This window comes from Martes martes, assembly GCF_963455335.1.
Source record: "Martes martes genome assembly, chromosome: 6".
Taxonomy (NCBI): Eukaryota; Metazoa; Chordata; class Mammalia; order Carnivora; family Mustelidae; genus Martes; species Martes martes.
The window spans coordinates 22,068,785-22,084,166 of NC_137893.1; the positions used below are offsets into that span (position 1 = coordinate 22,068,785).

At 42.2% G+C, this 15,382-nt stretch overlaps 1 protein-coding gene across 1 annotated transcript; it reads left to right on the top strand.

Annotated features, from left to right (window-relative positions):
• Positions 1-2,753: 2,753 nt before the first annotated feature.
• Positions 2,754-8,747, top strand: METTL24 (methyltransferase like 24; the record flags this gene model as incomplete). The annotated part of the gene is made up of 2 exons (XM_080805880.1): positions 2,754-2,909; positions 8,433-8,747. The coding sequence occupies 2 exons, from the start codon at positions 2,754-2,756 to the stop codon at positions 8,745-8,747; spliced, it is 471 nt and encodes a 156-aa protein (XP_080662006.1).
• Between the last annotated feature and the right edge of the window lie 6,635 nt (positions 8,748-15,382).

Sequence of the window (15,382 nt, forward strand, 5' to 3'; positions counted from 1 at the left end):
CAGAGTGTTGCTCCTTGCTGCGGCCATTTCTGTGATCTGATCACTACATAAAATTATTTTCTTTTTCCTTTTTTTTAAAATTATTTTCTTTTATCGTTAGTTCAGAATTGATCTTACGTTAGCTTCGAGTGACCTCTTTCTTGTGATATTCAGGGCAAGCCTTATCTCTCTTTCCCCGATGGTAGCGGAAATCTTGTAATATTACATTTCTGCCAGCCAACACTGATGATTAAGTCTGATTTAGTGTCTTTAAAGTCTAAGGATCTTAAAGAGACTTTTAATCCTCTTGTTCATTTAAGATAAATTCATTCCTTCCATTTTTCTCTCCTTTTCTACAAAACTAAGATTCTTTAATGGTGTTCAGCTTTTAATTTTGTTGGTGTGGAATATCTTGCTTTAAGTAAAGTTGATATATAAAAGCCTGGATTTACTTTGCTTTATTCATTAAGTGACAACTTTTCGTAATTAAGCTAAAAAGCAGGAAGAAGTTGTGTGGATACAATTATTTAAAAATTATGATTGAATAGTGACCCAAACTACAGTGAATATGGGGGAATGAGTGTAGCTTGATCTGTTGGGGTGGCAGGTAATGATAATTTAATTTTTTTAAATATTCACAGGTAACTAGATTAAAAATCATTTTTATAACATGAGCCCAATTACAAAACTCAATTTGCACACTTCTTTTTAGGTCTTTTTTTTTTTTTAACAAAATATGAGATGTACCTGTAAATGCCACAAAGTGTATGATTCTAGCCCCAAAACCAGACAGCTCATCCTGAGGCCAGCGGCTTGTTTGCAGGTCAATTACAGCCTGAGTAGGAAGTTCCTTGTTCTGCATTAGTCGATTGATAAGCTGGATGGTTGATACTGCAGTTTCATTGGTATTACTTAGAGTTTTGGCTCTTAGCCAGGGATTTTGCTGAATATAATGATTAATTTTAAAGCTAATTAATCATGAAGAGGGTAAGAGCCTGTTTTAAGCTTTAATATACATTTTCTGGGTATGAGAAAGAAGCTATATCCTTTGAAAGATTTAATAGAGACTAATAAATCATCTCTTATTAAGAGGTTTTAAATAAAAAGGTATATAGAAATAATTTAACATGTACTTAGTTACAGTTGGTTTGTCCTGTTTTTCCTTTCTTTAAATGGCATGCAGTTTTTTGTCTAATCTGATACTGTATATTCCAAAGCTGTGATTCCTAGAGATTCATACATATATAACCAAAAATACTCTCTTATTAAAAAAATCAATACATGGTCATTATTTAAAAATGAAAACTACAGATAAAAATGAAAACTACTAATCACTCAGACCCAGAGACACAGGTATGTTTAGGAACACTCCAGAGTGTCACATGGCTTTGGCATAAGAAAACAAGGGGTCACTGACCCAGCTGATACAGTGGGGAGGCTTTGGCAGTGTGTCTGTACAGGGCGCCCAGCCTTAGTGGCCCTTGGTTTGTCCTCGGTTTCCCAAGAGCAGGTACAGGAAGGGTCCACAGGTTAGAAAAATTACTGAAAATTGTAAGCTGTGCCTGTCGTTTACACATGCTATTCCACACCTGGGAGGGTCTTCTAAGGAAATCAGAGAACATACTTATATTTAGCTCCTGGTTCATTGATCACATCAGTGGGCCATAGCCAATTAACGATAGGAACCTCGATGTCCATCAGAAGGGGGATTGGTTAAGCAAATTAAACCAATATAAAAGTCATTACAAAACACATTATAGAGGAAGGCAAACTATTTCCCTTGGCAGGAAAGCTCTTCTTCAAGTAAAAATTTACAAGGGAGTCCAAATATATAAAAGAGAGAAAAGGGGAGTTGGTCCTCTTGGGTCGAGGAGCCAGAGCCTCCCCCACATCTCCCTCAGACCTGCATGCACTCCAGCCACCTCAGTCACGTGCTTGTGACATCCCCGGGGGACACAGAGAACACTGATGGAAATGTACTGGCCTGGAAAGATAGCCATGGTTTGTTACATTGTTACATTAAAAAGCATATTTGAAAACACAGTATGATTCTAATTTTATAAACAACAGGTGTGTTTGAATTATGCCTGATTATGCTGTGATCTGTGTGGTGTGTGTGTGTGTGTGTGTGTGTGTGTGTATATGTGTGTTTATGGCAAAGAAAAATGTTTAGCAAGAAATACACCAGGTATTCAAGAGTTAACTCTTTTAAACTCCAGATTATGGGTGTTTTAACTCCTTTTTTTTTTTCTTATCTGTAGTTTTCATTTTTAAATAATGAGCATGTATTGATTTTTTTTAAAGATTTTTATTTATTTATTTGACAGACAGAGATCACAAGTAGGCAGAGAAGCAGGCAGAGAGAGAGGAGGAAGCAGGCTCCCTCCTGAGCAGAGAGCCCGATGCGGGGCTCGATCCCAGGACCCTGGGATCATGACCTGAGCTGAAGGCAGAGGCTTTAACCCACTGAGCCACCCAGGCGCCCCATGTATTGATTTTTTAATAACAGAGTATTTTTGGTTATATATGTATGAATCTCTAGGAATCACAGCTTTGGAATATATAGTACTTGATACTGTACAAGTAACCTGTAACTTTTGCATAAATAGTACTTGGTCTCTGTTCTAGTTATCTACTGCTACATAACAGGTTATCCCCCAAACTCAAGTTCCATGATGATGACATTATTGATCACAGTTTCTGGAGTCAGTGTTTGGGAAGGGCTCTGCTGGCTAGTTTTGGCTCAGGGTCTCTCCTGGGGTTACAGTCAGACGATGGCTAGAGAAACCAGGGTTGGTCGGCATCTCTTTCTTCATATTGACCAAGAGCCTCTTCATGTGGGCTCTCTGCAAGGGCTTTCTTGGACTTTCTCACAGCACCACGGTCTCGGGACGGTCAGACACCTGGCCTGGGGGCTAAAGTTTTCGAGAGTGAGTGTACCACTGAACCAAGTAGAAGCTTTTATGGTCCAGGATTGGGTGTCATCTAGAACCACTTCTACCATACTCTTAGTCAATGGCAACAAGCCCATCAAGATTCCAGGGGAACATCACAGGACAGGAGACCTAATTTGTGGGGCTCAGTGCAAAATGAAAATTTAGGGTCCCTTGTTCAAAACTTATTAAGAATTTCAAGTCAGCAACAACAGAGCATTAAGCCAAGTATGGAGCCCTTCAACTTGGGGGATCTGGTGTGGCGGTGTAGGTTGCATCCCATGAAATCATCCCTGGGGAGGGAACATCAATTCCATCTCTTGATGAGAGGAGGGTCAAGGCCACATTGAAGAAAAGCAGGAGGTGGGAGTTAATGGGGACACATCTTTGAAAAAGAAAATCTGCCACAGTCTCGATGACTCATCTTCAATTAAGGAGGTGGCTCACATTTTTACTCCCCAGAGCTGGAGTTAGCCATTAACCACAAAGGAGGCTGTCCTGCAGTCAGCTTCCATAACAGTGACAGGGATGTATTTTAAAACTCTCTGTGGAGAAATACCGGTTGCCTCTAAATAGACTCTAACAAAAATGCCGGTTTTATACCCCCGCCCCCCCCCAACCCCACCAAATTAATGGGTTGAAGCACTTACCCTCAGTGGGACTGTATTTGGTGATAGGCTCCCTAAGGAAGTAATTAAAGTTAAATGAAGTCATGAGCGTAGGGCTCTAATCCAATAAGACTAGCGTCCCTCTAAGAAGGAGAGATACCAGGAGAGCATGAGCCCAGAGAAAAGTCTGTAAGAGGATACAGAGGATACAGTGTAGATACTGTCAGCGAGCTGAGGAGAAGCCTCAGGAGAAATCACAATTGCCCACACTTAGATTTTGGACTTCCCAGCCTCCAGACCTGGGAGAAAATATAAATGTCTGTTGTTTAAGCGCCGCCCCCCCAAGTCTGTGACATTTTGTTATAGCAACCCTGGTACACTAATATGATATCTGAGACTTACATGTATTTATTTTACTTGTCCTTTGCAGTATTGTCTTTATTAGTCATGCTTAATCCATTCTCTCTCCCAGGGTCTTTGTCAACTTCCAAGGAAAGCCAGCTCTCATAGCAAATGCCATGTTTTAATGTTCCTTCTTTAATAATATTCCGATGAATAAGGGTTTTATGATTTATTTTTCTTGGAGTGTTACTTGGGCCCAGCCAAGGTTCGCATCTCACCTAATACTGTGGCTCATTTATGGATTTGTATATAAGTTTGAATGTTGCTTTCAATCCCTGGGGTCAGTTATTTGCGAGCATGAATAGTTTGTCTCCTCCTTTCTGTGTATACCACTCTTCCCCTCAAGGGTTGGAAGTCTGTTTCCCCTCACCTTGAATCTGGGCTGGCATTGTGATTTGTATTGCCCAATAGAACACAGTGGAAGTGATACCCGTGAGCCCCAGACCCAGTCCTTTAAAGGGGCAGAGTGCCCATCCTTCCCCTTGAAAGGGAAAAGGCTTGGATGGGGAGCTGCAGGCATGAGGGTGATGAGTGCCTGAAGAGTCCCAGGAGGGAAAGGGAAGCGGCTAGGGAATTGGGGGGAGCCAGAAGACGAAGTGCACCTACTGGGCGTGCTTGTGTGGCCAGGAAGGAACCCGGGAACAAAACACAGGGCTTTGACGATGGTGGCTTTAATTGGCCTTGGAGCCCTGTTGACCTGCCCTGGATGTTGCAAAGTTGGAGCAGTCAGAGCTGGCTGCTGAGGGACTGGCAGGACACAATTGCCTCAGAGAGTCACTGGCCCTTGGGTCTCTGGTACGGGACACTTTCGCCAGGCACTGACTGGCGAATGGGCTCTAGGACACGTACCGCCTCGCCAAAGCTCTGGCAGTGAGAGTTACCTCACACACTGTTGTGGTTTGAGTTGTGTGCCCCCAGACTCACTTGTGGAAGTCCTAACCCCTAGTACCTCAGAATAGGATCTTCATTGGAAATAGGGTCACTGCCGATGTAATTAGCTTAAATGAAGTCATACAGGTGTAGGCTGGGCCCCTAACCAGGTATGAATGGTGTCCTTATAAAGAGGGGAAATTTGGATGCAGGCAATGGGTCGATGAAGGAATAACCCAATGTGAAGATGAAGAAATAGATCAGAGTAACGCAGAAGCCAAGGAATGATGGGGACTTCCAGCAAACCAGCAGGAGCTAGGAGAGGGGCCTAGCCCTCAGAGGGAACAATGCTGTCGGACACCTCGATGTCAGGCGTATAGCCTCCAGAACTGTGAGACGGTATGTTACCGTTGCTGAAGCCCCCCCAGTCTGTGGTACTTTTTTTTTTTTTTTTTTAAATGGCAGCCCTAGCAAATTAATACAAAGGCCACTGCCCCTTTGCCCACTTTTTCTCATCTCTGCAGTTCTGGGCAGATGAACCCACACGTAAGCTCGTGTCCATGATGAAGGGGGCTGCCAAATGGCCTCACACCCTAATCCAGTTAAAATTAAAATTCTCATTTCCTCAAAAAGTTCTGCGAAAGGAGATTTGTTGGGTGTTTCAGGCACAAGGGAAAGGAGGTTTTTTTTTGGTGGTAGGACCTCTTTAATGCCCCTGAAAGAGGTAGGTTGCTTGACCTACCTCTTTCTAGACCCTTCCAACCAAGAACATGTCTTTCATTATAACAGAGTTTACAGAGAGTTAACACCTCGTTGCTTTTCCTCAGGAAACCTGATTTAACCTAACTGGATTCGGATTGGTACTTGGTTGTTCCGATGTAATCATTTGCATGATTTTTAGGGCCGTGATTGTTGAGAGCTGATGTTAGAATCTGAACAGGGGTGTACCTGATGCAGAAATGTTTGGTGCCTTATACAAACAATGACATTGCATGCATTATGCAGTAATAATGGAAATTACATTTGCGGAATAGTTGTGGTGGTAGAACATTCTGAAATACAAAAAATGGAAAAAGCGCTCAGGGAAAGAAACCCATGTTTTATTCACAGCATTTGGCTTGCGCTGCTTGCAGGCTGGAAGTCAGGGAAGAAGTTGATGAGCTTCTCGGTCCTGCGCCCTCCCGGGCTGTGTGATTTAGATCAACCTGCTCAATTCTGATTGAAGGGGAAATTTCCAGTCATTGGAATCAAACAGGGTGGGCAGAGTTGTATTTGGAAATACTTTCCGCTCTTTTGATAGGATAGTATTTTGTAAGTGAAAATTGGATTTTCACACTAAGCATGTATCTGCTATGATTTATCCTTCTTTGGTTTTTTTTTTCTTTTCCTGTTGCTCATAACTTCTGATTGATAGCTTATTTTAAAAATAGGTTTGGGGGGTGCCTAGGTGGCTTATTTTAAAAATAGGTTTGGGGGAGGTGCCTAGGAGGCTCAGGTCATGATCCCAGGGTCCTGGGATCAAGCCCTGCATTGGGCTCCCTGCTCGGCCTGCTTCTCCCTCTCCCACTCCCCCTGCTTGTGTTCCCTCTCTCTCTATGTCTCTCTTTGTCAAATAAATAAACAAATCTTTAAAATAAAAATAAAAACAAAAATAAGTTTGGAAAAAATATGAAACATATATATACTCTAACTCCCCAATGTAGTTTTTAGGTCAGTTGCAGGCTGATTAGCTTTGCCCTGTCCCTTTAATAGTTTGATATATTGATCACGTTCAGCATATGTGAACTCACAGAAAACCATGGTAGAAATACATCTCTAAAGATTTTTAAAAAATTCTTAACTATGTGAATTGATGCAAAATGTTGATTTTGAGTTTTGGATATTTTCTGTACTACTTAGACAATTTTGTAAAGTTTTAATTACATACTTCTTCTGGCAGTTTAATCACCCCAATTCAAGAACATTCTGCTTAAAATTTCAGCGATTAAACAAAGTCAAGAAAGTGGCAGGGCAGCAGGGATGAAAAAAAAAGAGTGAGTTAATTCTTTTGTGTCCAATTCGCAAGAATTATCTTAGCCTCAGGCATGTTTGCATGGAATCTGCCTCTGTTCAGTTCCTCTCAGTAAAGAAAGGAGTTTTTTGTTTTTTTCATTTTACTTTTTCTCTTTGAGTTTGGATGGGTTGGTTTACAGATACCTACTCTTGGTATTCTTGGCGTGTTACCATCACTCTTTCCCTGGTGGACCGTGGGGAGCTATGGTCCAAGGCAAGATAGTGAAAGCAAGCATCTCCTTTGGGATGTCAGGACCCTGGGCAAGGACCATTTTCCTGGAGCAGTTATGTCTAAATCCTGTCCATCTTCTCCTCCACCAAGCTCTTAAAATCTCACAGGCGATGTTGGGAGCCCAGACTCATTTTTACAAAAGCATCGTCTGCATATAGGGCTGTTTCACTGAGATTATGTACGTAGAGAGTAATTCTTTAAGCTGTAAAGTGCTCTGCAGATGTAAGCTGGAAATACTGATAACAAGACTTCTACTCACGGGCCCTTACTCACTCTCTAATGGCACCTTATTTTCTAAACCAAAAGCCTTGTAGGGAATCTGAGTTGCCTCATAAACCTCTTGTGGCTTTATGGGGAGTGAGCATCGTGGAGTGGGTAAGAACAGGGGCCGTGTGGACGGACTCATTCCCATGTCCTCACAGCCTCTCCAGCTGCATGACTGGGGACGGGTTCCTCTCCGAGTCTGGTTTCCTCAACTTCAAACAGGGATAGCAACAGAGTCACACTCGCAGAATCGTTGAGAGGAGTGAATGGATATCGCAAGCGAAGCACTTTGCGTGGTGCGGGGTGCACACAGGCACTCAGTAAGGAATTAGCTTTCGTTGCTTCCTGGAGGCATTTGGGGTTCTGTTATTCTAATAGCAGAGCCAGCAAAAATGAGCTGATTCTCCTAACTTAATTAATTGCAGAATCTCTCCTAGCCTACTCTTCTCCGTATATTTCATCTTACCTGGGATGTGAACTTAGGTTCATTAAACGAACAGAGAATGGTGTTGCCTTTTTTCCTCCTTGCCTCTTAAAGATGCTGTGCTGGTGTGTACCTTTAAAAGAAATTATGGGATAATCAATTTTTTTTAGAAGTCTAATATTCAGATACGCGAGAACTCTCCCTGGCTTCCAGTCCTGAGAAGTTGGAGGGGGGGGTGGGGTTCGTGACGTGGTCCTGGCAGGCAGTGGCCGTCTGTCCATCCCTCCCTCTGGGCCACCGTGCTGTCCTGACATGGCTGGGTTCCTGAGAGCGGAGTCTAGGTTGTCGGGGAGAGTCTGCGGACATGCAGCTCTGTGAAATCTCCAGCATCTCCTTCTCAGGCATCCATTCCCATTGGGCAGAAAGTAGGGAGGGTCCATTATGATTTCTGACCGGCACTTCATTATTTGTACATTAACATTTGGTGTGGCGTGCGGTTAGAGACTCATGTCATTCGTGGCCCCGGAAAAAGGCCTCTAACTCTAAAACTTGAAACATTCTGCTCTTGTAGGAGGTCCTTAGTTATACAGCGATGCTGCTGATGTCAAGGTGGTATTTTTAACAACGTTTATTGAATCTGCTAATCTCGTTTCATCATTTTGTTACAGATTGATGTTCTCAAAGCAGATCTGGAGAGTGCAGAATGGAAAGTTTTAGAAAACCTTATTCTGGAAGATGTCCTGGAGCAAATTGGACAGCTCACCTTTGCGATTCACCTCCACTGGCCCGGGTTTGAGGTCAGTGGTGGCGACAGCAGTGTCGTGCGATTCTGGTACAGCCTCCTCAAGGAGGTAGAACTAAAGGGCTTCAGGCTTTTTCATAGTTACAAAGATTTATCTAAACCCCAGCTATTCCTGAAGAAGGACATTTTCAATGCAAGTAGCCGTTATACTCTGAGTTGGGTGAATACAAGATGGACCTAGGGTGCCAGACCTCATCAAGAGCTCTGGGACACAGCTGCAAAATGAGGCATGTCCGGCGTGCTAATGATTGGTGTCCTGTCCAGTCTCTTCCCACTAGCCTGTCAGCTGCTCTGGGTGGGGGTCGTGTGATTGCCTGTGGCAGGGACACACTCAACACCTGTGGATGGGATGGACACAGGAGTGCTACCGGGGTCCATGTCCATCGGCCCAAAGCCCAGGCCTTTCGCCCGTTGGCCTCTGGCAGAGCGGGGCTGCTTGTCCTTTTTCGTTGTAACTGGGAGGATAACCCCCCACTCATCTGTTTTCCCTAAAATTCACTCTGTATCTAAAATCCAGGAATTCACCAACACGAAAAACAAATTACGTAAAATTTCCTTTTTTCCTGGGTTGATGAGACTCTTAAGTTTGTAGCTAACTGTTTAAAATAGGGCCTTTCTCTTGACTTTCACGCCCCCTCTTTCAAGGCTGTTTTTGTTCAGCTGGTCCACGACATTCTTTAGGACCTTGTACATTTCAGCCATTTGTCCTCAGCCTTTTGCGGAGGCCATGCTGTGGCTTTAGAAGCACCCCTGATTCTGGTTTCTGGGACTCAGAGACACCAAAGTCTGTCACTGAGTTTAAAAGACTAGACTGTCAAGAACTTGAACTCAAGATTCTTTTCACACTCAGCCTTAAATCCCCTTCTGCTCCTACGAACTAAGCACAAAGCAGAATTTGGGTGTCTGTGCTATTGTCTCCACTGACTTCAAACCTGATTTCTCAAACACCGCCTTGCTTATGCTGTCAAATCTTTTTTTTTTTTTTTTAACACATTATGTCAAAGATTAAATGAGTTTTTCTCTACTGCCAGTGGGCATTTGTTAGAAGACTGCGGCCTGAGAGCCAAAGTCTGTCTCTTTCCTGGGATGCTTACATTGGCTTTCAGTAACCCCAGTCCTTTCTATATTTTTAAAAATTAAACAGGAAATGTAGGTTCTCAGTAGATCAAGTGATCTCCATCATTTTTATTTATGGGATTAGACATTGACCCCCATGAATGATTTTCAAAAAGTCTACTTCAAACAAGTCAAGTAGTTAGCATAAAAATAAACCAAATTATGACCTTATTACAAATTAAGTATATTTTCTGGCTTTTTTTTTTTTTTTAAACATCATGAGAGAGCAAGAAAACTATACACTCATTGTCCAAGAAACTTGGGGAGAGAGTAGAATGCTGGTTGCTACTAGACTTTATTCCTTCTCCCAACTTTTTACCTCCTTCTACCCCAGATGTTCCCTAGGTTGGCTTTTTGTTTCTTGCAGTGGTTTGAAAATACCATGCCCTCAAGTGAGAAACCAAAATATAGTAGAGTTAGATGATCTTACTGACTTCAGTTCAAAAGGGAACAAGACTTTCTGAATTTTTAAAAGTATAAATAAGCTTTTTATTTTAAAATGCACAGTACATTAGTAAAAGTCATTGCGACGGGAGCTTAAAATAGCAGCTAAGTTGCTCTCTATGTCCATGGGCATCTCAAAAGCACAAAGGGTCCATGAAAAACTCTGAAATGCCTGGTGTCACAGCCCCTAAAACAAAGTTACCTTTAGTCACTTCCTGCTTGGATTGTATCACAGATCCTCTCTTTTATTTTTTTAATTAAAATTTTATACAGTGAAGTCTATACAATAAACCTTTTTATACATTAAACCTTGTGAGCCTTCTTCTACACCAGAGTATGAAGTGTGCTAATCTGATGTGTCCAGTCTGATCAGATTTTAGGTACGTACACGCCCATATCAAGATTTTTAATTCAGGGGATTGAAGATTGATGGACTCACTGAAAGCCCCCTTTGTACAGGGCAAGTCCCCATTTATTGCAGACTGGTGGTACAAACATAGACTTCATCATACTATATATATACGTATGTGTGTGTGTGTGTGTGTGTGTGTGTGTGTGTATATATCTGAAGCAAGAATGGCTGTACTGTTAAGGAAAAAAAAAACCACAAACTCAAAATAAATTGCAAACACACCCACCCACACCCACCTACAAGGCAGCTTGTTCAATAGTTTTTTGTACTTATTTTGTGCTTATTTCTAAGACTGTCCTTCATTCCCTTCATGGATAGTTTGAAATTTATGATGACTATCCTGACTGTTGCTATGGTTTCCCCTACCTCTGAAATTTATTATGCTTATTGTGTAGGCTGGGGTTTCTTAACCCCAGTACAGATTGCCATTTTGGGCTGGATTATTCCTTGTTGGGGGAGAGAGGGCTGTTCTGTGCCTTGTACAATGTTTGGCAGCATCCCCGGCCCTCCCCACTAGCTGCCAGGAGCACCTCTCCCCCTCCCCTCTCAGTTGCAACAACCAGAGACGTCTGCAGACCATCCCCCCGTGGAGAACTACCGGTGTGGGCCACGAGCAAGGGTCTGGGGTACCACAGCATGGCTGTTTGGGAAGATCCCACTTGTGAAGGCAAAACAAGAGCCAGCACCACCGTAACCCCCACAAGAGCAGCACAAACAGAACCCAGAGAAGGGGCAGAGTCAAGAGCTGCTATGGAGAGCATCCTGTGTGCTCGGCACTATTCGCAGATGGTTGCCAGTTCTCCCGGCAACCCCGTACAAAAGTGTAATTTCCCCCATTACGCAGGTGAGAAAGCACTGAGAGGGTTAGTAGCTTATGCAGATGCTGCCACTAGTAGATGGTAGAGTAGGGATCACATCTCTAGCTTTCAGATCCAGAGGCTGGGTAGGTCCCCTTCCCTCCACTGTGCGGCCTCCACAGTCTCTAACAGACGTGAGGTACCACGCCCAAAGGACTTATTTTTGCTTCCTTATTAGTAGGTGGGGGAGGAGGGTAGCTACAAATACACTAACACGCTAACATCAGACCTGCCAATCTGTTAGAGTTGGGACGTTTTGGTAGCATGCAAGTTTAGTTTAAGCAATCTACTTAATTAAAACATGCTTGCCAAATGGAGACTTCCTGAAAGGATGGGGGGGGGGGCAGTGACTTCTCTGTCAATATTTCAGGTTGCCAGAAAAGCTCTTGCGAGGCCTGGAAGCAACTCTCCGCCCTGGCTCGTCCCACTATGTGGCACTTTCCTCTTGGGTTTTAGAAAGGGCCCAGTCACTTGGAAATGCACTGTTTCCTGTGTTTTCAAGCCAGTTTTTGACCTGCAGGCTCACGAGCCTCATCTTACCAGACCAATGCCCATAAGTGAATCTGAAAATGTAAACTTAATAATGTTCTTCAAATGATTGTAAAAAAACCTTATTTAGGTGAAAGACATAAAAGACCTATGTCAGATTCAGAAATCACCTTTTGGCACAAACTCTGTCACAATTCAAGATTAAATTCAAAGGAAAGGAATTTCCCTTTCGCCCTCTCTTAGAGTGATTGTATCTGATGCAGCTTAACAGGATATCATATAAATATTTGCAACTATTTGATGTGTTAAAACGAAGAAAGTCAGGGAGAAGTAAGCAAACATCTGTTAGAATTCACCCATCTATATTAGGGTAGAACAAAAGTAAATTCATGAGTTTACGGTGTTTAGTCCAAGTTAATTATTCATGTAAGCCATCTCTACCTTGGCTATACGATCTTAGATACAGTAAATACAGTACGAGATCGTTATCTCCGAAGTATTACATGTTTGGGTTTTGCAAAGCTTTGGTTAATACCAGGGAGCTCGCCTTATCATCGCATTTTGTCAGATTAAAAGTGAAGCCCTCATTAAAACATTATTATTCTTGACAACACAACAATACCTCCAGGCTCCATTAATACAATTGTTCTTTTCAGCTGGAGGTAAGTTTATGTTTGCCTTTGAAGCAATAACATAATTCTTTTTGTATTAGCCAACTGCTGCTTCTTTGTGAGTTCAGAAACACATTTAACTTTATGTAAAAATGTCTTCTTCTTATTGAAAGAGGTATTTGAACTTGGCTTACCACATGAAATCATAACCCAAAGATTCAATGTATTCTTTTTTTTTTTTAAAGATTTTATTTATCCATTTGACAGAAAGAGATCCCAAATAGGCAGAGAGGCAGGCAGAGAGAGAGGGGGGAAACAGGCTCCCCACTGAGCAGAGAGCCCAATGTGGGGCTTGATCCCAGGACCCTGAGATCATGACCTGAGCCGAAGGCAGAGGCTTAACCCACTGAGCCACCCAGGCACCCCTATCTATTGTATTCTTAAACTGCCTAAATTTAGAAGATACTGAAATCCTTTAAATAATTATGTTTCTGTCCTTAAGGAAAATAAATCAAGTGAGCTTAATGTCACATTTTAACACTGTATGGAACAATGCTAGTTTCATTAAAATTAATGCTTTGTGGGGCATCTGAGTGGCACAGTCAGTTGAGCACCCAACTCTTGGTTTCAGCTAGGGTTGTGATCTTAGGGTCATGGGATTAAACCCCATGACAGACACCCCACTCAGCATGGAGTCTGCTTGAGATCCTCTCTCCCTCTCCCTCTTCTCCACCCCACTGTGCATGTGTGTGTGTGCCCGCGCATATGCATGCTCTCTCTCTCAAATAAATAAATAATCTTTGGGGGAAAAAACAGTAACTAATGCTTCTTAAAACAAGCAACATTCCGGTGGGCACACTGATGGGGCCCAACTCTAATGGAAGAAATGAAGAAAATGTCATTCACTAGGTTCTGTTTTACTAAAGGATGAAACAGTCTCAGTAGCTGAGTGTTTCTTTTGAACTACCTCACTCGGAGAGAGCAAGCTGGAAGCCACAAAGATTATGCCACAAAGCTGACAGTTTAAAAATCCATAACTAAGTCGATTATGGGGAGGAGGCAGAACAGTAGGATGAAAGGAGAAAGATTTTGCCGCTGTCGCTGACTAGCTGTGTGGCATCGAGCAAATCACCACCTTTATTGGCCTATTTGCTTATCTGAGGTTGGAATATTTGATTTTTGAGGTTTCTTCCAGCTTGAAAATCTCATTATTCTAAGATTTTTGTGATTAGAGAAGGCTCAGACAGTGGCAGGGTAATTTCTTGATTTGTGTGCTATGAAGAGAAGCCTTGGGATAAATTTAGAAGAATCCAAATGATGTGTTTATTCAGAAGAAAAGGCCCGGATAACAGAGGAATGAATTCGTGATGATGGCTCTCCAGTCAAATGAAGTGCCCTCAGGCCAAGTACCTCTTCGGATAATATGCTTAAACTCACAGAGTTCTAAAAATCGAAGTGTTTCAGACTGCACTGGTTTATACATCTGTTTACAGAATATCCTAATGAAGTGGCACTATCTGAAGATACTAGATTAAGTGTGTATATCTACGGTGATCCTTCTGTATGTGCATGTGTGAACATGCATGTGTGTACACGACATACACATATGTACATATACATTTATATGTATGGCAGAACGCCCAAGAGGGAAAAATCTTCAGACATACAAAGCTCAGAGGGAGCCTAGACCCAGACAGGTAGAGCAGGAACCTACTCAGCAGGAGTCCTAGGGGGGATTAGTGGACCAGCGGTGCTAGAGGCCTACAGCACAGAGATAAGGCTGTGTCGGTGGAAAGGACTGGCACAGAGACACCTTTGCAGTGGGCCCTGGGAGAGCTACAGGACCTCAATGCAAGAGCCCTAAAAAAACCTACCGCCCTCATCCCCATCCCCCAACACAAGAAAGCCTATCCTTGCTGCAGCTCTGGGAGGAAGTACAAGTTTCCCATGAGAATTTGAAACCTCTGGTCTGCTTGAGGAGTTGAATTTATATTAATCTCATGGGGAGGAAAACCGTAAGCTGAGAAATGAAGATAAAAAAACTTAGGGAATGAAACATAAGGGCGTATGGCAAAAACGAATGTAAAACCACTGTGAAAGGACTCTTCAACTCAGGCTACAAAGATTTCTTCGAAAAAGAAAAAGCAAGACACGCTTAAGATGAACGCCTGATAAAAAATTACAACTGACAAGGTAGAGGCCCTCCATGAGGTAAACGCTGGGGTTTTCAGCCCAAGCATTTGATGTAACAAGTCTTAAAGTACAATATCAATTGTTTAAAATGATTAAAGGCATGAAAGACTATATAGAAACCTTAAGAAAATGATATATGAAAAACAGGTAGATATAAAAATCTATAAAACTAGACCTTCCATAAAGGGAAAGTCACTGGAATACAGTTAATGGATTAAGCAGCAGATTAGACACAGCTGAAGAGACTGCAAAGCAAACTGGAAGATAAACCTGAGGAAACTACACAAAATGAAGCAGAGAAAAATTTATATTCTTAATGTATTTTGAGTAGTCTGAACCTTTGATTCCTTTCTGAAGATAAAGCAGTTTAGTTGAATATTTGAGCCATGGGTGTAAAAAGCGGTGCTAGACCTATTTCATGTAATATGGCAGCCATTAGCCGCAGGTCGCTACTGAGCACTTAGAATGTGGCTAATGTGACTGAGGAACTGAATTTTAAATTGTTTACTTTTAATTAACTTAAATTTAGAAACATCTACCTGATTCAATTACTAGAAAGCTCTGATATATTTGCAACAACTTGGGCTTGGTACATCGACATAGTGTGAAACAGGTAAAATTATCTGATGAATATTTAGTGTCTAATTGAGACATGCTGTTATGCGTGAAATACACACCAGGTTTCAAAGACTTT